At 31.3% G+C, this 25,922-nt stretch overlaps 1 protein-coding gene across 1 annotated transcript; it reads right to left on the reverse strand.

Moving 5' to 3' along the window:
• Window positions 1-1,109: 1,109 nt before the first annotated feature.
• On the reverse strand, window positions 1,110-21,935 carry LOC147806323 (uncharacterized). The gene is made up of 2 exons (XM_087149628.1): window positions 20,963-21,935; window positions 1,110-1,285 (listed from the first exon to the last, which is right to left on the reverse strand). The coding sequence occupies exons 1-2, from the start codon at window positions 21,933-21,935 to the stop codon at window positions 1,110-1,112; spliced, it is 1,149 nt and encodes a 382-aa protein (XP_087005754.1).
• Between the last annotated feature and the right edge of the window lie 3,987 nt (window positions 21,936-25,922).

Here is a 25,922-nt window from a genome sequence, read left to right on the forward strand (position 1 = left end):
CATAAACAAAGTAACAGGTACAAACCTCAAATAAGGAACATAAAAAATATTAATTAAGATTGTGAAGCCTGTTTTAAAAGCTGACTAAAAAGTATAGAAATAAATGTAACTTTCGTATGACCTAAAACAAAACAAAAAAGTTAGATACATTACTCTGATAATAAAATATTTTTTATGAAACCACACCACAGAAATTTTCCCCAAGGATGCTCCACTACGATATTTCATACTTTTTCTATTTTAGACGTGACAAAAATAAAACTGTGTTCTTAATTTTGGACTTCTTGAGAAAATTTAATTTTGAAAATTTTTACTTTATTTTAGTATTTTTTCTGAAATAGCTATTAATTAATAAGTAAACCAATAATGAATGTTTACCAATTATCCGAAAACCGATTATCCAAAACTATAATTGGCAGGTTCGTTAAATTTAAAAATATTATTTTCCCCATCATAATTTAAAAACTTTATGGGATCAATGAATCAGTGAATCACTGAATTAATGTATACAAGATTTGGAGCTGTAACTAAGGCAACTATTACAATTGATACAAAAGAGATAAGCATTAACAATCCTTACTGTATTTAAATATAATCAGGAAGCATTTTGGAGGTGCAACCCATTGTCACTGATGTTGCTTTTAGCAGTGCCTGTTCTTTTGATAAATAGTGTGGTTTAAATCCTGAAGAACTTCCTGAGCAGTAGTGAGTTAAATGTCTTAAAGTGGTTCTTTTGCCTTTAGAATCAAGTTCGCATCTCAAGGGCTTAAGTACATGGGGTAGTGTAGGTGGTACAGTGCTTCTTAATTCCATCAATCAAACACCCCCGCTGTATGCGCACGAGCACTATCCTGTGAAATGAGTGGAGTTAGCAGAAAGGGCCACTTCTTTCTTAAAGTTAATCGCAGGTTATGCTTCAAATAGGAAAATACACAGACAGAGATTATGCATCGACATAGATAATATAAACGTATTAAGCATAGAGGGTCAACTGTGGAAGTAAAAGTATTCATTAGAATAACATCATCACTGTCATACACGAGAAAAGTCGTACACCATAACCTGAACATAACTGGGAAAACTGCCTTAACTGGAGAGAGTCGTGCTCCTTAACCTTCTATAACTGGATAACTGGATAGACTGTCATAACTGGAAAGAGTCGTACTCCTTAACCTTCCATAACTGGATAGACTGTCATAACGGGAGAGAGTCATGCAGATAACATTCCTGTATAACTGGAGAAGACTACCATAGCTGGACCCTTGCAGCACAAATGTAACTGTTACTGTTCAAAAACATAACATGGAAATATTTACATGGTTGCAGAAACGTAATTTAACGTTGCGAGTAATTTCCTTGTTGATTACAATAAAAGGATTTCCGCACCATAACAAAATAACTGCAGAATTATTTAATCGTAACTTGGAACATCGCAGGAAGATGACAACAACGCAACTTTTCCCCTGCTTGATTTCAGAAAGGTTTTTAAAAAGTAACTGATATCATTGTTTGATTCCAAAGCTTAGAATTAGGTAACAGCAAGCATGTTTTAAATGTGGCTGCGGAGTGGGTGAGATGGATCAAAGAGGTGATTTCAAATATGCCAATCAATTTGTGCAGATGATATTTTGAAGTAGGAAATTAGTTACAAAAATGGGTATTCATTAAAGAAACATATAGTTTTTTTTTTGATCGATTAGAATTTTAAATTGTCAAAATATGGAAAGTAGCTGCCAATGTACCCCAGAAACATGGTCCAAATAGTTTAGTCAGAAGAGCGTTCGAAGTTTGGGTCCCCAAATTATAGCCTATTTGCTCTGATGTAAGTAAGGCATCCAGCAAACATGTGGTATAAGCTGCATAATCCAGTTTCTTTTTTAATGAAATCTCCACTGCCGTGTTGCCACTATTAAATTTTCAATCCTCGTAAGAGTGTTGGTGAAATAGCACGTCATTGAATAAGCCAAAAAATGAAACGACATATTAGTGGATCGGCGAACAAGTGAAGCAGCGTATTTGCGATTAGACGAAACTGTGGAACGGCGTATTGTTGAATAGAAGAATAGCAAAATAACGCTAAACTTGAGAGAAAACCTCCAGCTAATATGAGGCCCTTTTCGTATCGTCATTGCGCATTCGTGTGATGTCAGATGGAGCAGTTTATTTCCCCTGAGGTAAAGTAGGTATGCAGCTAACATATGGACAGTGCAGCATTATTTGATTCCGTTTCTTGAAATCTCTACAACAGTGTTGCCACTTATAAAGTTTCAACCTTCGTAATTATACCTACCAATTGGCGCATTTTAGTGATACATCATATCAGTGAACAGGCGCAATAATGAATTACTGAACTAATTACAGGCCTTATATTACTGAACTGATTACATGCGCAATTACTGAATACCCGAATTAATAAAACAGTAAATTTTCAATTAGGCGAATAGAACCGACGAATTAGCGATCCGGTGAAATAATGTTACAATGGGAGACGCAGTGCATACTCCATAGTTAGTAAAAGGGCATATTAGCAAATCCCTAAAAATGTAAATTAATAAACGTGCGAATTAGTGAGTGGACGAAAAGTTTATAAATAAATAACTAATATTGCAAATCTATAATTTGTATTTCGACACTTGAAGAACACGGTTATTTTTACACTTATTTTTCTAAATAGAATTTTGAAAATTTTTATAAATACGACGAATCGGAAAAGCGGATGAAATTCTTATAAATAAATAACAAATATTCTGAATCTATAATTTGTGTTTCGACAATTGAAGAACACGGTTATTTTTTATACTTATTTTTCTAAATAGAATTTTAAAAACTTTTATAAATACGACGAATTGGAAAAGCGGACGAAATTTTTATAAATAAATAACAAATATTGTAAATCTATAATTTGTATTTCGACACTTGAAGAACACGGTTATTTTTATACTTATTTTTCTAAATAGAATTTTAAAAAAATTTTTAAATACGACGAATCGGAAAAGCGGATGAAATTTTTATAAATAAATAACAAATATTCTGAATCTATAATTTGTGTTTCGACAATTGAAGAACACGGTTATTTTTATACTTATTTTTCTAAATAGAATTTTAAAATTTTTTATAAATACGACGAATCGGAAAAGCAGACGAAATTTTTATAAATAAATAACAAATATTCTAAATCTATAATTTGTATTTCGACACTTGAAGAACACGGTTATTTTTACACTTATTTTTCTAAATAGAATTTTAAAAAATTTTATAAATACGACGAATCGGAAAAGCGGACGAAATTTTTATAAATAAATAACAAATATTATAAACCTATAATTTGTTTTTTGACACTTGAAGACTACAGATATTTTTATACTTATTTTGCTAAATAGAATTTTAAAATTTTTTTAAAAATACGTCGAATCGGCAAAGCGGAAGAAAATTTCATAAATAAATAACAAATATTACAAATCTTGTTTTAACACTTGAAGACCACAGTTATTTTTATACTTATTTTCCTAAAAAAATTTTTTTTAATTTTTATAAATACGAAATATTCTAGTAAATGTTCAGACGAAATTACTTTAATGAAAACCAACATAATCTTGAAATAATTTAATTAAAATAAATATAATCTTGACATTTATTTCAGAGAATATTGCACATTTAATCTAAAGTTTAAACAAATTAAATGTTTGTACTTAAGTTAGTTTTCCAAGCAAATTCGGAGTTTTAAATCATATACGTGTGGAAAAAACCGAGTGCCAAGTTTTGTGTTTATGTTCGTTACAACGTATACTCGCACAATTTACCATCCCGCAAAACACTTCACAAATGCTTTCACTCAACTTCTAATGAAGCAAATTTCTGAACTTTGAATTTAAGTGAAGTGAAAAAAGGTGCACTTTGAAAACGGCAGCCATTTAAAGAAATGGTTGCCAAAAAGGAACTTTAAATCTATTCACTGTGGAAGGGTCTTTGAGCATACTTTTTCTCGCTGACTGCCGCAGTCTTAAAACAAAATCCGTTTGTGTTCAGGATTTAAATTTTAAATGAGAAAGTAGAAAGGAAAAGTTTAGCACTTCTATTTTTCTCTTTCAGAAAACCTTCATTGGAACGGCTTTTTCATCCGGGAACCTTAACGATGTCCCCTTTTCTCTCTACTGCGAGGGGTCTAGGGCAAAACTGGGATTTTTTTTTATTGCCTTTTCAACCTACTCCCTTGATAATGAAGGTCTTTCACTTAGAGCTTGCACATTTATGTGAGAATAGAGTTAAGGATAAAGTTGTATTTTTTCTTTTTTTTAAATGTGCCTAGTATTCGAATTCTTATGAGTATTTTTCTTAGACTCTGCATTTCGAGAATCATTTTTGAGCATTTATATATGAATTGGCAGTTTTATTTCAGTTTTGCTTAAAGTTTATTGCTTCAGTTTATATTTCCCTTATTTAATGACAAAAAGTAAAAAAGTTTCAGAGGTATTATTTGAAAACTTTTATTAAATCATATTTTTATTATCAGTGCTCTTATTTCTCCAATAATTGAATGTTTGGAGGGGAGGAATCTCTTTATTGACTTAGTGAATCATGGAACATCATTTAGATAAAATAGTATAGCTGTTCATAACATATTTTTTTTCAATTGTTGGCTTATTTTATCCAATACTTAAACAAGACATTTGCGCAAACCAGTGTGCCAATGGCGACCGAATATTTAAGCCTGGCGAATAAATTGCGTCTAATAAAATTTTGCCCTTTAAATCTAACTACCATATTTTTTTTCTACAGTTGTGAGTTTGCAGTTGACAAATTTTTAAAATAGAGCGCAAACAGCTTCCGACTATTAGAAGGAAATTAACGAAGTATGCGAAGTTGTACTGTGCGAAAAAAAAAAAAGACGACTACCCTAAATAACTTTTGATCTAATGATCGGATCTTCACATTCAATGACTCAATCTTAATAGTTCGCGGGGGTAATCTCAAATATGATAAGTAATTAGTGCAAACAATATTCTAAGTTACGGAATCAAACACGAAAGTGTACTTTCTCTAAATAAACTTACCTTTTTTAGATGGATTCAGGCTTCTGATTATTCTTCCAAAATAATTCTTGATCTCTTCCCAAAATCTAGGAGGCAGCCATAATTTGGGAAATATAGTCTCAATAATTTTGGTTAAGAAAACGATTCTAAGTTTGGATCCTATTCGACTTCTCAGGTACTACTCAACAGATTACGCTCAATTTTTTTATTTTGCCATGTAAAAGTGCATTTTTTAAAATGATGCAGGAAATTGTGTTATTTCCAATTCAAAATTTTTTCGACTACTGTCTTTGGATAAGGAAATTATCTAAAGATAAATAAATTTTATAATTGTGTGTAAAAAAAATTTTCTTATTCACTTAAATCACTTAAAAAATTCTCGAGATTTAGCGGGGAAAAAATTAAGATTAACTAAGGGGTCCAAATACTTGGACCGTTCTTTTGATCAAACTATTGAGACTATATTTCCACGATTGCGACATCCTCCTATATTTTGAGGATCAAAAAGCCGCATTTGTCGAAAAAAAGTTTAGTTTATTCAGCGAAAGTAGGTTTTCGCGTCTGACTTCGTAACTTATAATTTCGTCTGAACTATTTAATTAGCATCATAGAGGTCACTCTTTGAACCATTAAGAACGTGAGGTCCTAGAATGTGAACATCCGATCAAAAGTCATGCAGGATGGTCCGTTTTTTATTTTGAGCACAGTACATCACAAAAAGACTGTCAATCTATATCAACAGATGAGTTAGAAACTCTGCTTGTTTTGACTTCCAAAACTTAAAAATATTCTTGAATTTTAATAGAAGTGAGAAAGAAACTTTCCATACGTCTAAATCAAAATCTCTTTAATGAACAAATGGATTTTATGTTGACAGAGCAGGCAAAATTGCTTGATTTACAAAGATTGACTCAGATGCCGGAGAACTTGAACCGTGAAGAATGTTCAGCGAGATTCCCGAATATGCTTCAAATTACAACAGGTTTGTGCTATTCTGACATATTCCTGTGAAATCTTTAATCTTCCTTTTATGCGCATCTTCGAGTGAATGAGGCTTCAGCTGTCATAAAGATAGTTTACAGAAATTCCTTAAAGAATGAGACACTTGATGATTTTCTCAGATTTTCTATTAATAGATTACCAACAGTTTGTTGCTTTGCCTGAATTAGAAACATAATATTTTTGTGTCCAAAGGTAACTGTATACGAACATAAGGTGTTAAAAGCATAGGAACATTTCTAATGTCTTCATTTTTTCTGAAACTTTTTGTATTTAAATGACTTTTAATAATATACGGATAATATTGGAACCATTGCAACTTTATTTAATTTAATATCAATGTATTTTTCGCAATAATGATATTTCAAATTTTCATGTTCTACATTCTTTTACGGTTTTGTAAGTAATATTTTCTTCATACTACATCTATTTACTTTCGAAAATTGTTTAGATTTTTCGTAAAAATAGTGGTCTAGAATAGTGTATATAGTGAAAATAAAGAATGTATATAGTGAAAATAGCAAAATAGTTAGTCTGGCTAGAACTTTAAAACTGAAATTTCATGCCCCTGGGGATAAAAGTATTTATGAGTTCTAAGTAACTTCTCTCTTGTAATATTCTGTATATTTCTTCGACGTAAGGATGTGAAGCTTTTCATTCCGTCACCAATATTTAACCGAATTAAACTTATTAAAACACATGTCAGAAAAATCAAGGTTATATTCTTTCAAACTTTTTTGCAAATCTCTTCAGTTGAATAGAGATGAAGATTTACCATTTGAAATACTTATAAATTTGCAACAGTGCTTATAGTTCTTTGATACATAATTTCTAGTAATCTTGATTTCGTAACTAGCAACACTAATAAATCAATATTTACCTACTTTTTACATAATGTTTAGTTTATTAAAAGGTAGAAAATTACTTCTTCAGAATAAATTTAAAAAAATCAAAGCCACAATAATTTAAATAAAGATCGTGGTGTGCATCGTAAGCAAATAAATAACTTTTGATCTAATTGTTGAGTTTTCCCAAACTATAAGATACAATTTTAATTGTTTGAGGGTTTGGCCTTAACAGACGTACAGACGATATTTTTAGTGATGAATTCAGAAAATGAACCACACTTTTTTCTAAGCAAACATGTTCTTTTCGAAAAAGTAAGTTTTTTTTTAAAGTATGGACCAAAATCATTAAAATAATTTCCCAGTAGTATAACTATAAGAGCGAGTAAAATGTTAAGACCTGTAATATTAATTATGCCATTACCATAGTTAATGGCAAGTAATAAGTAATTTTTGCCAAAATCATAATTTTCTAGAACTATTTAAGTAAATTTAATTGATAATTACTCTGATAATGATAATTACTCTGGAACTATTTAGGTGAATTTATCCAAAGATAACTTTATGCTAATTCCAATAAAAACACTTTAATTAAAACAACTAACAACGAAAATAATGACTTTAACACTTTCCAGTAAAAACAACTAATTATTTTTCAAAGATAATCCCATGCCTAAGATTTTTAATAATTATTTATTATTTTTTATTGCAGAATTTTATTGCAAATTTATCAAAAGATAATCCCTTGTCTAAGATAACTTTTAATAGTTATTTAATATTTTTATTGCAACATTTGTTAATAAATATTTTTATTGAAATCGCTAGTAATACAAATTGCAATTATAAATGATAAAATCAAAACATTGAACGGCGCTCGCTTTTCAAAAATTTCTCAAATAATACAAATTTAAAAATACATTTCTTATTGTTATAGAAAAATATAAGTTTTAAAACATTATTTTAGTTTCTAAAGTATAACTGCTCAGAAAATATTTGATCGCATGGGCTAAAATTCTTGATTTAATCATTTAAAATGACGCATATATTCGAATAACTTTCAGTTAAAAAAATTAATAAATCATTAATAAAGTAAAAGACAAAAAATATGGCGGTACGTTTTGTCGAAGATGGTACGTTTTGTGTAGGTAACTTCAAATATCGTAAGCTGTAAGAAATTAACATAAAGCATACAGCCCTTTTTGCGTAAGTAAATTCCGCAATTTAAAGCATTATTTCTATGTTCCTAATTTTAACAGATTTCTGCAAAAAAAAAAGTTTTTTTTTTGCGAAAAATTACTTGAAATTAGGTACAAAGTGTTCTTTCACGTGTCAGCATTTTTTATATTTAATATATTTATTTTAATTACTAAATCTTTTCATTTCATTTTCATGCATTTATGGTTAAACTATGAATATCCAAGTATCAAGGTTAATTTTGTCTGCTTAAAATACTTTCGTAACTTCTACGTTGGAACCTTGTGAAACCACTTAGCTGCTTGAATTGGAGTATAAATTAGCCAATAGAACTAAGCTGTCATTCTCACTACCGGCTGATCAGGGGTTCCCTCAGGGGTACCCTCAACTCATGCTCTACACATATCATCCATTTCTTACATATTTGTACAGTTTCTACTCCATATATTCCTCAATTGGTGAACTGAACTACTGGAACACGCAGCTCTCTTAAGCACAGAAAATCAACACAACTCTGCTTATTACCACCCTATTCAATGCAGGACAAACTCCATTCCTTACACTAGATGGCACCACAAGACTAACTGCCTCAGACATATTGCATTGTTATATGTGACTTAATGAAACACAATCGAAATTGCTAATTTATTCCAGGACGATTACTAATTCTTAGTGGGAAGATTACTGATTTTATCAAAAAGGATCCCGTATAATTCCAGAATTGTTACTGAGATTTAATACATTAGTTTATTGTAAATAAACTTTTTTTTAACTAGAAATGTAACTGGTATAAATTAAGCATGGTAACAATCCATTATTTTCTAGGAACATTTTTGCATTCTTTATATAGTTTTTAACTATTTAGATTTCATGTTATTTTGTAAATATTCAATCAATAGATTAAAAGTTATTCATATGTTTCTCTTTTTTCTGATCGCTATCTATTTGCTCATAGTTGTGGCAGGTATGTTTCCTTATTTCTATCTACTACTAAATATTTTTGAATTATATAAAGAAAGGAAAAATATCAAGAAAATAAAAAAGAAGTTGATTCTGTCCCGTTTACCAATTTTTGATTAGATAAATTTTTATCGGATTTCATGTTCAATTGAAATTTTAATTCTAAATTCAAATTTGAGAAACATTAACATTTCAAAAATAGCTTTTTTAATTTTTTACCTAACATAGATTTTCAATTATTCTTTAGTAATACTTAGCTTCGCGGAAAATTTGTAAAATATTTATATTTTGTAAAACAAACTTTTGTAGGCATTTTTAAATGCAATTCACCTACGCTTTTAAATAACAATTGAAGTATGTCTTATTTATATTAAAATGCAACTATACTTAAATTGCATTCCCGGATTACCATGAATTTTTAATTTTATTTACTTTAGCTCTTCAAAAGTTCAAGAATTGATAATTCTTGATTTAAAAGCGAAAAAAGTTAAGCGTGTTCCTACAGTCCTTTGTCATTGGGGCTACATATTAAAGGGAAATTAATCACTCTTTCTCGCTTTTATTTCTCCCACGTGATCACTTAATTCATTTTATGCACTCGCGAGTATTTTAAAAGATTTAGTCGTCTACTTACAATTTTCGTGAATATTTATAAGTGCTAATTAATCCAGTTTAATTTAAATGCCAGTTTCCCTTTATCAATAAACAATTTCGTACGAAAACTATTTATCTAAAAATCGTCAAGGGAGTTAAGAACGAGAGATTCGAGGCTAAACGCTTTAACCCCCTTTATAAAGGTTATGTTATTTATTTTAATTAGTTGCTTAAACAATGTAAATACGTATCAAATTTTAAAATATCCGGGTTGTTTCCCGAGATTCTGATCAAAAATACCTTCCTTTTTATCACTCGAAATTGTTGCTTGATGCATGGCATTAAAATATATAAATCATTTTAAAGAGTCTTTCTAAGATTATTATTCATTGTGGTTGTAGATGAAGTAGCTGCGACTATAGTAGCTGTAGAAGTGATAGTAGTACGTAGTATCGGTAGTAGTGACAGCAATAGCGACTGCAGTAACAGTAGTAATAGTAATAAACACTCAGAAAACTCGGTTCAACGTTGAACCAAAGCAAGGTGTCCGAAACCCCTATGTCGTTAAATTTGCTGCAACCTTAATAAGGTTTAAAATAAACTATATTTTAGTTCTAGTTGAAAGATAGTATAATTATGTATAATAATGCATGTATGCATAAGATCACGAAGCACTATGACATGGTTTATTTTGTCACTGTATTAATAATTATAGAAGTCGTAAAAGTAGTAGTGACAGTAGTAGCAGTAAAACTCTCTCAGAAAAATCGATTTGAGGTTAATGTTGGCATTGTGAAAACTCATATCATACGCTGCAACCTTATTAAGATGTTAAAATAGAAAACACTTTAGTTCAAGATAAATAATAATAGTGAGGGTAACCAAAGCTTGTATGTTTGGTCATAAAAATTATGCATGTTCTTAGTTGTATAATAAAGATAATTTTGCTTTTATAAGAGGGTTTACATATATAATTTGTATATTGCCATTTGTATTAAATACTTTTATAATATTTAATTTCTATTTGTTTTTCTTTAGTTAAACCTAGCTTGAATTCATCTTAATATTCTCCCTTATCGTATGAAGTATGAATATATATATATATATATAATAACAGGACTACATCATCCCTGTTATCATTGTTGTATTCATCTTAATAATGCAGTCAAAAGCCATAATAAGTTATCAAAAGATTTATTTAAAGGTTGGCTGGTGATTATAACAGTTCACATCCCCACTCCACAAGGGAGGGGATGTGGACGAAACTGCGGATGGTTCCGGCAGATGTTTATTGGAACACGTTATTCAGCAAGAGACATGCGAAAACCATCGGTCCCGCATTAAATAGTACAGAGAATGATGTAATTAGGTTCCAGTCATATATACCTTTGTAACTCTACTCATTATGGAAAATAATTTAATGCTTCCTAATATGGAAGTGAAAGAGGGTCAAGATTCTAAAAATAACTCCTCCTTTGAAATATAAATCTAATTATAATTCAATGGTATGTTTTCAGCCTTGAATTCCCAAAATAAAATATCTCTACGCTTACTCTTTAACTAAGACATTTCATGAAACCGAAAGAGTTTTAATTCTTTTATTAATACAAAAGTATATATATATATATATATATATATATATATATATATATATATATATATATATATATATATATATATATGAAGGATGTCCCGTAAATGTTGCGATAAACTTCCAGGGGTAGTGGGGCACATCATATTGCCATGACTGGAAATGTTATCACACGTAGCTAAGGGCGCTTTCCTATTATGAACTGGTACATCGTGTGCCTTTGAACATCAGATACTTTTATTTATCAAAATTATCTTACTTTTTTTTATTTTCTATTAATTATTTTAAAACACTGCTTTCAAATAGGTACAGTATTAGTTGTTTTATCAAAATTTAAAGATTTGAAAAATAACTGGAAAGCTCTCCTAATCATTAAATTACGATAAAACAGCATTTCTAAGACTATATTAATGGAACTCTCGACAATAACTAATAGTAACATAACTGCCCTCAGGGGAAGGAAGGTTCGCCTTCCAATGAGGTGAACCGAGTTTAAATCCCAGCGATGGCTGGACGATACGAATTCCGCTCCGGCTTACACAGATCACAGTGCTGATGCAAAACATCCTCAGTGGTAGACGGATCATGGGTTAAAGTCCCTTTACAGTCAGGAAAACTGTGGGAGGTTTTCATGATTTTCTTCTCCATGTAGCACAAATGCGGGTTAGTTCCATCGAAAGTCCTCCACGAAGACAAATTTAACCCAATACTTGTTCCAGAAGTTCCCTTGTCTTCTGTTTTAGGTTCAAATTTACAAGACTAAGGAGCTGAACATTAGTAGTCGTAAGCCCAAAATTGGGTCGGTTGTTCAACGACGGCTATAAAATAAAATAATAATAACATAAAATTAACATGAGATTGAAATATTTTGGAAAAATAAAAGTGCAAGTTCAAAAGCACACCAACAACATGTCCATTATAGGAAAACGCCCCTAGCAGCGCAAAATGACATTCCGGGTCATGATTTCCGAGTTAATTCTTAATCCTTATGATGTGCCCTACTTTCTCTAGAAGTTTGTCGCATTTTTTACAAGGCACTCTAAATATAAATTCCTAAATTTACGATTCTTACTATTTATTGTAGCGTGTACATCTTACTGTAATTACAAATTCTTATGTTCCTGAATGCTGAAAAGGGTAGAAATGCTTTACACCAAGTAGTGTAAATGAACATTCTTGGTTTATTATTACACCAGAACTAAGTATTATCTATGGTGTTCCATAACTACATTCTGGTGTTCAGTAGTCGCCGTCATTTTTGGTGTTGAGTTTCTCCCTTGCTCCCTATAGCCTCTGACATATAATGATCTTAAATACTTCACTCCTCCATTTTACCCTACTTTTGTTTAAAACCCCCAGCTTTTAGTTATTTTTTTAGTAGTAACTATGTTTCAGAAACCACAACCCCGTCTATTTTTTAATGCGCAAAAGAAAGAAGGTATGTCATAAGAGTATTTGTTTTTTTGAAATAGTTGCACTGAAAAAGTTAATATACTTTACTAACTTTTTTAAATACTTCCTTTCATTCATAAACAATACCTAGAATGAAAAGAAATACACTCAATATTTTTTTACAAGAGGTCTTAAAATAATAGATTTTGAAGTTATACTTCTTATGCGACTTCCAACAAGGTTGCGTTAAACGTTTAACGCTACATTTTTATTGGCCGGGAAATCACGTGGTAGGATCCAGTTTTCCCTCATTCATTTCCATATTGTTTTGGTTCTCACTAGCTTAAAAATAATAAAAGTCGTAAAAGTATTGTTTTTCTATAAATATTTTTTTAGTTTGATTTGATACACATATAATTTAATAGGATAGTATTTTTTATTTTCAAATTTAGTGGATAACAATTGTAAAAAATGAGTGAAAACAATCCCACGGACAATGCGATGGATTTAAGGTTATGTCAAGGTACGTCTCTTGTGAATATCAATTCATTGTCAGGTTTTCTCTTTTGAAATTACATTATGACGCATTCACATACATTATTAATACAAATACATTTTCCATGGCGAGACGATGAGGCAACCACAAGCACTTCCACTGGTTCAAGAGGCCCACGAGGGAAAAATGCACAATATTACTATTATTGCAAAGCACGGAATCGAACGGAGCAGGAAAAAGAGTCGTTGAATAGAACTAATGATCCTTCTACGACTGCTGGTTCTTCTACAATTAACGTCGCAGGTTACGAAGTTTAACTTCTTCACTCCACGCACTATTTTTATTTTATTTTTTTTGTATAAATTCTACTTTTAGTTAGTTTTGTGCTAAAGGGGATTTTCTGGTCAAAAGATCCAATTTAAGCTTCATTTTTAACATTTTCTTTTTTTAGTGAAATGAAAGGATAAATTAGATGATGATTTAATAGTTTTTTTCCGTCACCTCTCAGCTATATTTAATTTTTTCTAGGCTGAAATAAATATAAATTAATATTTAAAAAATTATGACGAAAAGCCGAGCGCTGATGGACAGGCGTAGCTTAATCTCCATACTGCGTAGTCTGAAACAGACGTGACCGAAAATTAACGATATGTATGAGTGTAACTGTAATTAGAACCAAAGAAATCTGAAGAAATGCTATTTTTTCAAAAAATGGTGGTCATTTGAAAAAAAGCTTAACAAAAATAGACATTTACAAAACATGTTGTGTTGCAATGCGAAAATGTTGTGTTGCAATAGAAGTACCCATGACGTGCATCATGCTGAAAATCCCCATGAAACGGTCGTTGAAGATTACCGAAGCCAAATAATTGGTAATTTCGCCCGCATCTTTACCGTAATAAATGAGTTTTGGAGAAAATGTCCGAATAAGATAAACGTTATTGTTTTATGGTTTATTGTTCGTTATTGTTTATTGCCAGCGCATCTTTCCAATAAATTGTTATTTAGCAGGACTTAGTATAAAGGCCTGATTCCCTCCTTCACAGTCTGTGAGCTGTCAAAGACGGGGAACGGCAGGATTGTTTTTTTTTTTTTTTTTTTATTTAGTTTAAATAGATTCTGATCAAAATACTTTTGCAAACAAATACTCTGTAATTAATATTAAGTATTGAAATATGAAATAAAAAATTAAATTTTAAAGAAAAATTCTTGACCAAAAAATCCTTTGAAAGGAAATAAAACGAGATAACTTTTTATTCCAAATAACTCACTTCTGAAGCAAAATCAGTATTCTGTAGAAATTGCACAGGTACTTTTCCTTTCAAGTATTTGTCTGAATTACCTACGAATATCCTATCTATGTAACTATATAACTATGCATTTACGTAACATATTCTGCGTAATTAACGTCTTTTCCTCTTTTGTAATTTATAGCTCGGAAAGACTCATTATTTTCTTCTAACTACTTGAAGCAAACTAGATGTTGAAATTAACTATAACTTTTGGTGGAATAAAACGCAGACTATTTAAATTATTCAACTCTCCTAATTTTAAAGCTAATTGTAAACACTTTCTAAATTTTTAAATTTACACAAACTAATATTTGATCTTTATATTCTTATATTATTACAAAAAAATGATTTGCAGTACATTTGGAATAAGGCATGCTCCATATATGTATTTTAACTGATTTTTTTCTGTATTTTGCTAATTTCATTGTTTGTATTATATTTGGAGGTATAGCTAAACAGCAGAATATATGATATTTCAGAACTTTATAAAACATTATATGCCAGTGTTTCTTTGAATTTGCCAGTTCAGACTATTTTATTTTATTTTATAACCGTCGTTGAACACTGGACCCTATTTTTTGAGTTTAAGGCTGCTAAAGTTCAACTCATAGTCTTGTAACTTGGAACCCAATCCAGCACACAAGGGAACTCCTGGATCAAGTATTGGGAGAAATTTGCTTTCGTGGATTACTTTTTGATGGAAACAACTTGCGTTTGAGCTACATTGATAGGAAAACCACGAAAACTGTAGCTTATGATCCATCTACCACTGAGGCACTGTGAATATTTTAAAGTCAGCACTGTGTTCGGTGCAAGCCAGGTGCGGAATTCGTATCGACTATCCATTGCTGGGAGTCGAACCCGGGACACCTCATTGGAAGGTCTATTCCTTGAGCCATTACGGCTCACTCCTGACTATAGTGATCTATGAGTTTCTCTTTAATCTTTTTTTCTGACTATACAATGTTGCTAAATATACGAATTTTCACAATTTTATAAGAATGTAGTAAAAGAAACAATACATGCGTTTGTTTCTTTTACTATACATTTGATACAACGTTATGCTAATATATAAATGCTTACTGTTACATTTTCTTCTGGGGATACAATGTATATTTATAGCTTTTGCAACGCATTTATAGCTCTTCAAATTGGCACTAAAACTCGTGAAATTGGCATTTTTTTCAAAGAGTTTAATATTTTAAAATTATTTGAACATTTTAAAGAGCGAATGATTCTATGCGGCAATGTTGTATATATAGTTTAAAATCATAACGTTAACTTACGTATAAAATATTTCCTCAACAATGCTGTGGGCCAGAAGTAATAGTTGTTAAGGTTCCACAATTTCATGACCAATGGAAGGATTGTAGGACAATGTGGTCAGCACGGCTCATAGGCCACCTTTACCTAGCAAGCTGGTACCCATCGATGTGAAACTGGGTAGCTTCAAGCCACAGCAGGAGATCAAACCCTAATTCGTTACGTGGACAATACAGTGCCGTATTTACCTCAAGTATAAGGCACTTAACCCTTTGATGCAGAATTTTTATGTAACATATTTTTCATGCCTTCTTTTTACATTATTTTGTATTAACTTCGATCAAAATAAGCAAAAAATTTTAAATTTAGCATTTTAAGAATTTATGGTTAGCATGAAACACCGGTGTCTTTTTCTGTGTTCATGGTTAAATGTTCCAAACGCTGCTCATATCCAAACAATACATAATCTTTCAAATTTAAATTTATTTGCAGTTATCTATATCTAGGAGAAAGAGTTATGCATCTCTGAAATTTCTTTAATTTACAAAATCAATTATCAATAAAAAAATTTAATTTTAAAAGAAAAAAAAATTCTTTTTTTTTCGTTTGAATTTTACATTTCTGCCCAAATATAATTCCAATAATCAAACAGATTTTTTTAAAGAATATTCGACAGTATTTTTGTAAATACAAAATGCTAAAATACATTTTGCTTGTAATTAGAGAGTCAGAAAAAAATATATAAAAGAGACACCGGTGTCCTATCTGCGTCAAAGGGATTAGCTGTGGTATTTTTGCTTTTTTTTTTTTTTTGTTACTTTCCTTGGCGAAAAAGTTTGGCGAAACAAAACACTTTTAATAAAAAAAAATCTTAATTTATTAACTCTTATATAAATTCATTTAAAACAACAAAAAAATAAAATTGTTCTCAAGTTCTTCAATATAAAACCAAAATAACTTTTCCGGGTGATCAAATAAACTTGATTCATCAGTCATAAAAATAAGTTCCATTTCGAATATGAACACCCAAATGATTAAGTACCAGAACACTCTCGATAAATTTTTTTTACATTAAGATTTGAAAGGTTAGAAATAGAAGTTTCAGCAATAAAACGAAAATCCATTCACTTCTGGAAAATGGTGGTAAATTTGACAAATACCATATGAGGAATGACTATTTGTAGCGGGTGAAATGCAAATAGTCTTTTTGGCATTTCTAGAAAAATCCCATTCGCTGTGAGAAAAAAAGGTCACATATTTTAGACTTGAAGAGCTAAATTGATGCGATTCAAGCTTTGCATCAATCAATCATAAGCGAAATGTGAGTTCACTACGATAAGCAAAGTGATCAATGAAACATCAATAAATCATCAGTCTCTAAAAGAATCTTTATCCAGCAGAACGTTTTCATGCACCCCTTCTTCCATCCCTTTTTTAACACTCTACACCCCTTAGCGAATCGAAAGGGTAAGGGGAAAAAAATAGTGGTAAGATAACGGAATCTAGAAGACTCGTTAGTCACCGCAAACGAGACCCGGTAGATATGGAATTACATATTCTATTATCAAATATATTATGACTGCAACTGTAAATTTAGTTGATGAGCACTGATTCTTCATGTTGCGTAGCACCACTAAAAAATTTTACAAAATCCTCTTTTAAACTAAACATTTTACGTAAAATAAGGCATGATGTGTTTAGTGCAAAGTCACAGCTTCTTCATATGCTGTAGTTCAGGGTACAAAACTTAGTGGAAATATATATATTATAAACAGGGTAGGTAGTGTTTATATAAAGTGCTTAAAGGTGCTTATTTTCGATTTTCGTTTTTTAAAAGCTCTTAAAGGTGCTTATTTTCGATTTTCGTTTTTTAAAAGCCCTTAAAGGTGCTTTTTTCTTTAGGTGTTTTTAAAAAGTGCTTAATTTTCCCTTTTTCAAAATTAGATTTTTCCTTTACCATGTTGATTTTCGCTACGAATTATGCAAAAAGACACAGTTCACATTGTTCTATTCAGCGTTTTCGCAATTAATTCAACCCCCAATCTATTTCAGCGTATTGTCATTCAGTAGCATATAAAAACGCCATTCGTTTTACATGATTTAAAATTTCATGATCTTTGACAATTGTCAAAAACAATGTGTAAAGGTTTTTTTTGTTTTGACATGACACTTAAAACAAAAAAAAAAACCGTCAATTATCAATAATTTTCCAACCCTGCCTAGTTATCATATTTTTTGAGTGCTTGAAAGGTGATTAAAAGGTGCTTATTTTTTGATGAATTATTTGGCTACGCACCCTGATAAAAGTCCGTTTTAAAGTGAAACTTTTAATATTTTGGTAAAACATATACATTAATTATAAAAACCTCATATTACACAGTACAGAAAACTACTACTAGAGAGAAGTTAATAAAATACCCTATTAAATTTAAACCATTTCATATAAGAGAATTTCATAAATTGCATTGAAGACATTTTGAAAGGGAATTTTTTTATATGAAAGATGAAGATGATATATTTACTGAAAATAACAGTTTCCATCTACACCAGAAAAAAAATTCATTGTGGAGAATACTAATATACTAAATATCCTCCAATTCCTCTATAATTGAAAATTACATTGTAAATATTTATAAGACATTATTTAAAGTACTGAAGACATTTTTAAAGGGAAACTTTTTATATGAGAGATGAAGAGGATATAAATTTCTGAAAACACCAGTTTCCATCTAAACCGCAAAAAAAATTCATTGTAGAGAATACTATTATACTAAGTATCATCCAAGTCCTCTATATTTGAAAATTACATTGTAAATATTTATAAGACAATATTTAAAGTACTGAAGACATTTTTAAAGGAAAGCTCTTTATATGAGAGATGAAGAGGATATATTTATTGAAAGCACCAACTTCCATCTTCATGAGAAAAAAAATTCCTTGTAGAGAATATTATACTAAGTATCCTCCAATTCCTCTATAATTGAAAATTACATTGTAAATATTTATAAGACAATGTTTAAAGTACTGAAGACATTTTTAAAGGGAAGCTTCTTATATCAGAGATGAAGAGGATATATTTATTGAAAACACCAGCTTCCATCTTCTTCAGAAAAAAAATTCATTGTAGAGAATACTATTATACTAAGTATCCTCCAATTCCTCTATAATTGAAAATTACATTGTAAATATTTATAAGACAATGTTTAAAGTACTGAAGACATTTTTAAAGGGAAGCTTTTTATATGAGAGATGAAGAGGATATATTTATTGAAAACACCAGCTTCCATCTTCACCAGAAAAAAAATTCATTGTAGAGAATACTATTATACTAAGTATCCTCCAAGTCCTCTATAATTGAAAATTACATTGTAAATATTTATGAGACATTATTTAAAGTAAATATTTACATGAGGCTACAATGAAAAAAATTAATTGTAGAGAATACTATTATACTAAGTATCCTCCAAGTTCTCTATATTTGAGAATTACATTTTAAATATTTATAAGACATTATTTAAAGTAAATATTTACATGAGGTTGAAACAACAAATTTTCAAACCTTAGACTGCACACGAGGGATATACACTGCTATATCAAATGGGCAGAAATTGCAAGAAATTTCTTTTGATTGGCGCATGCAAACAGCTTAAACAAGAAGCAAACTCGTCATCACTTAAGAATTAAAATTTTTAAAGTGGAATTTAAAAATCATACTCACTGCTTGCGTTTCGCTTCTGCAGATAGTCGTTTCTCATATGAAATTTATTAAATTTACCAGCATTATTAAGAAGCGAATGGATTTTCTTTTTATTCCTGGAATTTGTATTAACTAAGTATTTGCATTTTGCCTGTTATAAATAGTCGTTTCTCATATGATATTTTTCAAATTAACCTCCATTTTCCAGAAGTAATTAAATTTTCTTTTTACCTATGAAACTTTTAAATTAATGATTTGCATTTTTCCCACTACAAATAGTCGTTTCTTTAAATGATATTCAGCAAATTTGTCGCCATTTTCAAGAATGTGATTTTAATTTTTTTACTTTTTTCATTTCTGGAAATTTTATACTGACTATTTGCCTTTCACCTGCAACAAATAGCCGCTTCTTATACGATATTTGTCATATTTATAGCCATTTTCTGGATGTGAATGGATTTTCCTTTTATTTCTGGAACTTCTATATCTAACTTTTCAAATCTTAATGTATTAAATTTATCAAGTGTATTCCGATTCTAAATTATTCTGCCTGTTCATATTCAAAATGGAACTTCTTTTCGTGACTGATGCATCAATTTTGTTTAATATGAATGCCTGGTTTTAAATACATATTACACACATTGATAAAAAAATCTTTATTGAGAGTTTAATACTGTTTGCTATTTATGCAGTATCGAATGCTCAAAATAATCAGTTTCATAGAATGGCTACAGAATTACCTCGTACCCCAACGTTATAAAGGTAAGTAAGTAAGGTTGAACTCCGACCCACCCCAGGGGGGTATACGGAGATAAAAGTAAAATTATTACAATAAAATTTCTCTAAAAACTAAAGTTACAGTAAAATTTCGCCAAATGACAGTGGTGGTGATCAGTTAAAAGTGGATTAACAATAAAGTTTGACAATTAAAAACATGTGTTAAAGGCAATGAAACCCAATAGCGCCGGTGTAAATGTCGAGAATTAAATGATTATAATAATAAGGAAACAAGAGATAAAAAATCTCAAAACTAAAATCAATGAAAGCTAAAAGTCCAAATAGTAAATGTCTAAAAGTAAAAGTCTAACTAGAAGTCTATGAAGTCTAAAATCAAAAGTAGATAAAAATTCAAAATGTAAGGCTAAAAGTTGATTAGTAAAAATTAACGATGACATGCTCTATTGTTGGTTCATGACTGGGGCCAGTTGATCTGGGGCTAGAATGTCCTCGAGGGTTTGTTTAATAATTTGAGTCACAATTTTCCTGCAGGTCAATATAGCGAAGAATTGATGTTCCTCTTCGCAATTATTCATGTGGGTTCCACGAAGTGCCCGGAATCTTGGACAGTGCTTAAGTAGATGATCAATGTCCTGTCTCACTCCACAGTAAATGCATGAAGCTGATTTTTTGAAATATTTTTGTTGATAGGTCCCGAACACTCCGTGGCCAGTAAGGAGCTGGTTTAAATAAAAATTGGCCTGCAGGCGCTTTATGCTTGGGTCTTTAAAAAATTTATAGGTTTGTCTTCCCTTGTCACTAGACCTCCAGTCATTTCTCCAGCGGTTAAAAGTAATGTTCTTAATGTAAGATTTAATTTCGCATTTTTCACCCGGGATCTCAAAATCAATCTGGCCAAGCTTAGTGGCTTCCTTAGCAACCCAGTCGGCCTCTTCATTCCCTTCAATGCCTGAGTGTGCTTTAATCCAATTTATATTATAGTTGCTACTCCACATGGCTTTGGTGTCTTCTATAAGTTTGAGGTGTTTACGTGGGTCCTCCAGGCTCATAAGTGAAGAAAGGGAATCTGTGTAAATGCTTGGAATTGGAGAACCCTGGATTTTAAGCCATTGGAGCGCTGTCTGTATCGCAAGGAGCTCAGCCAGATAAATACTGCAGTTGTTATTTAAACGCGCCGAGATGGTACTGATGGTTTTGCCATTTATCTTCATTACAACACCATATGCAGATTTATTTATAAGTCTACCATTGTTCTCAGTTTGAATTCTCGACCCGTCTGTGAAGATTTCAATGCCATGGTTAGTTGGAAGAAATTTTCCCCAGGGCAACGCGAGAGAGTTTGAGGGATGAACCAGTTTGGGAGGCAGTAAGAGGTGATCAGGAAAGTACATATGATTTTCAAGCCAATTGATGTCTTCTATCCTCCATTTCCAGATATTTCTTTTAATGTAAATCTCGTCAATTATTTTATAGTAGATTGGTTTTACCCCGGCCAGTATCTGGAGTGCATCAGTACTGACAGTCCTATAAGATTTGGTAATGGTAATAAGCGGAATTCTTTGAATTGATTTTAGTTTTTCTCTTATTTTGACTGTGTTTCTAAACCAGACACAGGCCGCATAGATGATGATTCTCTCGGTTGCCTGGAGGTAGATCTTTTTTAGAACATGATGGTTGAGACCCCAGGTGACTCTAGCAATCCTCTTTAATTTGTGATTGAACATTTGTACACGATCCTTAACTTCGTCAAGATGGGGAATCCAGGTGAGTTGTGGATCCAAGATAACACCTAGATACTTTAGTGTTTTCACATTCTTTATATTAGCGTTATCCGGAAGATCCATCTTGACACAAGGAAGTCTAGCAATTCTTTTGTTAGATTACGGAAAAGTGATTAGTTTGGTTTTTTCCTTGCTAAAGTTGAGATGCTGGGTTTCAGCCCAGGTCAAGATCGTGCCGAGAATTTGTGTAGCCAGAGAGTCAAAGTGATACAAGATGGTACGCCTCAAAAGTAAAAACATGTCATCAGCAAAAATGATAAGTTTAAAATCAGTAGAATTAAAATTATTAAAACGGCTAAAATATTCCTCGTTAAAGATATTAAAAACTTGATCAATAAGGATCAGCCATAAAATGGGCCCGAACGTTATAAAGGTAAAGTGTCCCACCAATCAAAACGTATTGATCCATCCCTGCAATTGTAACTTCTGAAAAATTAAAAATGCCTTGATTTTCCTTATTAGTACCGGAAGCATTTTTGAATTTTACTTTATGAGAGATGGTATGATTACTTTATGAGATAATAAATCGATGCTAATTTAAAACTTTTAATATTGAGTTTTCTTATCTTTTTTTTTTTTTTTCATTTCAGGAATATCACGGAATTTCCAACTTAAAGCAAATCTTTGAATACAGGTAATTTTGAATGTTATGTTTATTTCTTCTGGAAGTTAATTTTAAAGGAATTCTTTAATTTTACCCCTCCTGTTTCTGTTCTATTTTATTACGAAACATTTCTGCTTTCTTTATTAAAATCTCAAACCAAGCGATTTTAATTCTATTTTATACCCGGTTTTTTAACAACAGAGCCCGAGATTGGACTTGCTGTTATCAAGAATCCACTACAAAACCTTGTAATTTTGAATCCTGCCCAGAAGACAACGAAACTAATCTATCAAACATTTTGGTTAACTCACCTTTTCGGGAAACTTTTTAAGAGAACTAACCCCATCTCTCTTCCATGGAAAAAATCTCCGATTGTCAGTCCAACGGTATAGATATTGTTAACCATGACCCGCTAACAGCGGGAATATTTTGTGTCAGCTCTGCAATTCAGCATACTGTACAAGAGCAGTCAATAATTAATACAGTCACCGTTATACGCAACCTAGGTCAGCTCATAGGAGATCAGCGGACTTCTCTATTATTTCGTGAACATTTCTGTAAAGTTAATGTTTGGAGAATACGAGTAGTTGTTACAACTTTTCAGACTAGTTAAGTACGATACAAACTTCGCAACATTCATTTCATTGGATGCGAATGAGATGCTCTTTTAATTCGCAAACATTTCTGTAAAGCTAATGCTCGGATAATGCGAGTAGTTTTTATTATTTTTCAGACTAGTTTAGTACGATGCAAACTTCGCAACATTCATTTCATTGGATGCGAGTGAGATGCCCTTTTATTTCGCAAACATTTCTGTAAAGCTAATGTTTGGAAAACACGAGTAGTTTTTATCACTTTTCAGGATAGTTTAGTACGATGCAAACTTCGCAAGATTCATTTCATTGGATGCGATTGAGATGCTCTTTTATTTCGCAAACATTTCTGTGAAGCTAATGTTTGCAAAATACGAGTAGTTTTTATCACTTTTCAGACTAGTTTAGTACGGTGCAAACTTCGCAACATTCATTTCATTGGATGCGATTGAGATGCTCTTTTATTTCGCAAACATTTCTGTAAAGCTAATGTTTGGAAAATACGAGTAGTTTTTATCATTTTTCAAACTAGTTTAGTACGATACAAACTTCGCAACATTCATTTCATTGGATGCGAGTGAGATGCCCTTTTATTTCGCAAACATTTCTGTAAAGCTAATGTTTGGAAAACACGAGTAGTTTTTATCACTTTTCAGGATAGTTTAGTACGATGCAAACTTCGCAACATTCATTTCATTGGATGCGATTGAGATGCTCTTTTATTTCGCAAACATTTCTGTGAAGCTAATGTTTGCAAAATACGAGTAGTTTTTATCACTTTTCAGACTAGTTTAGTACGGTGCAAACTTCGCAACATTCATTTCATTGGATGCGATTGAGATGCTCTTTTATTTCGCAAACATTTCTGTAAAGCTAATGTTTGGAAAATACGAGTAGTTTTTATCATTTTTCAAACTAGTTTAGTACGATACAAACTTCGCAACATTCATTTCATTGGATGCGAATGAGATGCTCTTTTAATTCGCAAACATTTCTGTAAAGCTAATGTTTGGAAAATACGAGTAGTTATTATCACTTTTCAGACTAGTTTAGTGCGATGCAAACTTCGCAACATTCATTTCATTGGATGCGATTGAGATGCTCTTTTATTTCGCAAACATTTCTGTAAAGCTAATGTTTGGAAAATACGAGTAGTTTTTATCACTTTTCAGACTAGTTTAGTACGATGCAAACTTCGCAACATTCATTTCATTGGATGCGATTGAGATGCTCTTTTATTTCGCAAACATTTATGTAAAGCTAATGTTTGGAAAATACGAGTAGTTTTTATCACTTTTCAGACTAGTTTAGTACGGTGCAAACTTCGCAACATTCATTTCATTAGATGCGATTGAGATGTTCTTTTATTTCGCAAACATTTCTGTAAAGCTAATGTTTGGAAAATACGAGTAGTTTTTATCATTTTTCAAACTAGTTTAGTACGATACAAACTTCGCAACATTCATTTCATTGGATGCGAATGAGATGCTCTTTTAATTCGCAAACATTTCTGTAAAGCTAATGTTTGGAAAATACGAGTAGTTTTTATCACTTTTCAGACTAGTTTAGTGCGATGCAAACTTCGCAACATTCATTTCATTGGATGCGATTGAGATGCTCTTTTATTTCGCAAACATTTCTGTAAAGCTAATGTTTGGAAAATACGAGTAGTTTTTATCACTTTTCAGACTAGTTTAGTACGATACAAACTTCGCAACATTCATTTCATTGGATGCGAATGAGATGCTCTTTTAATTCGCAAACATTTCTGTAAAGCTAATGTTTGGAAAATACGAGTAGTTTTTATCACTTTTCAGACTAGTTTAGTGCGATGCAAACTTCGCAACATTCATTTCATTGGATGCGATTGAGATGCTCTTTTATTTCGCAAACATTTATGTAAAGCTAATGTTTGGAAAATACGAGTAGGTTTTATCACTTTTCAGACTAGTTTAGTGCGATGCAAACTTCGCAACATTCATTTCATTGGATACGATTGCGATGCTCTTTTATTTCGCAAACATTTCTGTAAAGCTAATGTTTGGAAAATACGAGTAGTTTTTATCACTTTTCAGACTAGTTTAGTACGATACAAACTTCGCAACATTCATTTCATTGAATGCGAATGAGATGCTCTTCTAATTCGCAAACATTTCTGTAAAGCTAATGTTTGGAAAATACGAGTAGTTTTTATCACTTTTCAGACTAGTTTAGTGCGATGCAAACTTCGCAACATTCATTTCATTGGATGCGATTGAGATGCTCTTTTATTTCGCAAACATTTCTGTAAAGCTAATGTTTGGAAAATACGAGTAGTTTTTATCGCTTTTCAGACTAGTTTAGTACGATGCAAACTTCGCAACATTCATTTCATTGGATGCGATTGAGATGCTCTTTTATTTCGCAAACATTTATGTAAAGCTAATGTTTGGAAAATACGAGTAGGTTTTATCACTTTTCAGACTAGTTTAGTACGATGCAAACTTAGCAACATTCATTTCATAGGATGCGAGGGAGACGCTCTTTTATTTCGAAGCATTTCTGTAAAGCTAATGATTGGAGAATGCGAGTAGTTTTTACAACTTTTCAGACTAGTTTGGTACGATGCAAACTTCGCAACATTCATTTCATGGGATGCGTGTGGGATGCTCCTTTATTTCGAAACATTTCTGTAAATCAAATTTAGGGTGAATATGGATAATATTTACAACTTTTCTGACTAGTTTAGTACGATGTAAACTTCCAAACCTTAACTGAAAAAGACGTAACAACAACTTAAGTGTACATAACTTTTTAGATGCATTTCAGAATTTATTTTTCATGAGTAAAAATTGTTCTGTACTTAATCTAGCT

Source organism: Parasteatoda tepidariorum, chromosome 8, assembly GCF_982258835.1.
Source record: "Parasteatoda tepidariorum strain Cologne lab strain chromosome 8, Ptep-v5.0, whole genome shotgun sequence".
Lineage (NCBI taxonomy): Eukaryota > Metazoa > Arthropoda > Arachnida > Araneae > Theridiidae > Parasteatoda > Parasteatoda tepidariorum.

Coding starts and splice junctions, on each gene's coding strand:
- LOC147806323 (XM_087149628.1), bottom strand. CDS start 21,935: ATGGATCTTCCGGATAACGCTAATATAAAGAATGTGAAAACACTAAAG. Junction 1,286..20,962: donor GATTGATTTTGAGATCCCGG/GTGAAAAATGCG, acceptor GTTTTTGAACAG/TAACAGTTACATTTGTGCTG.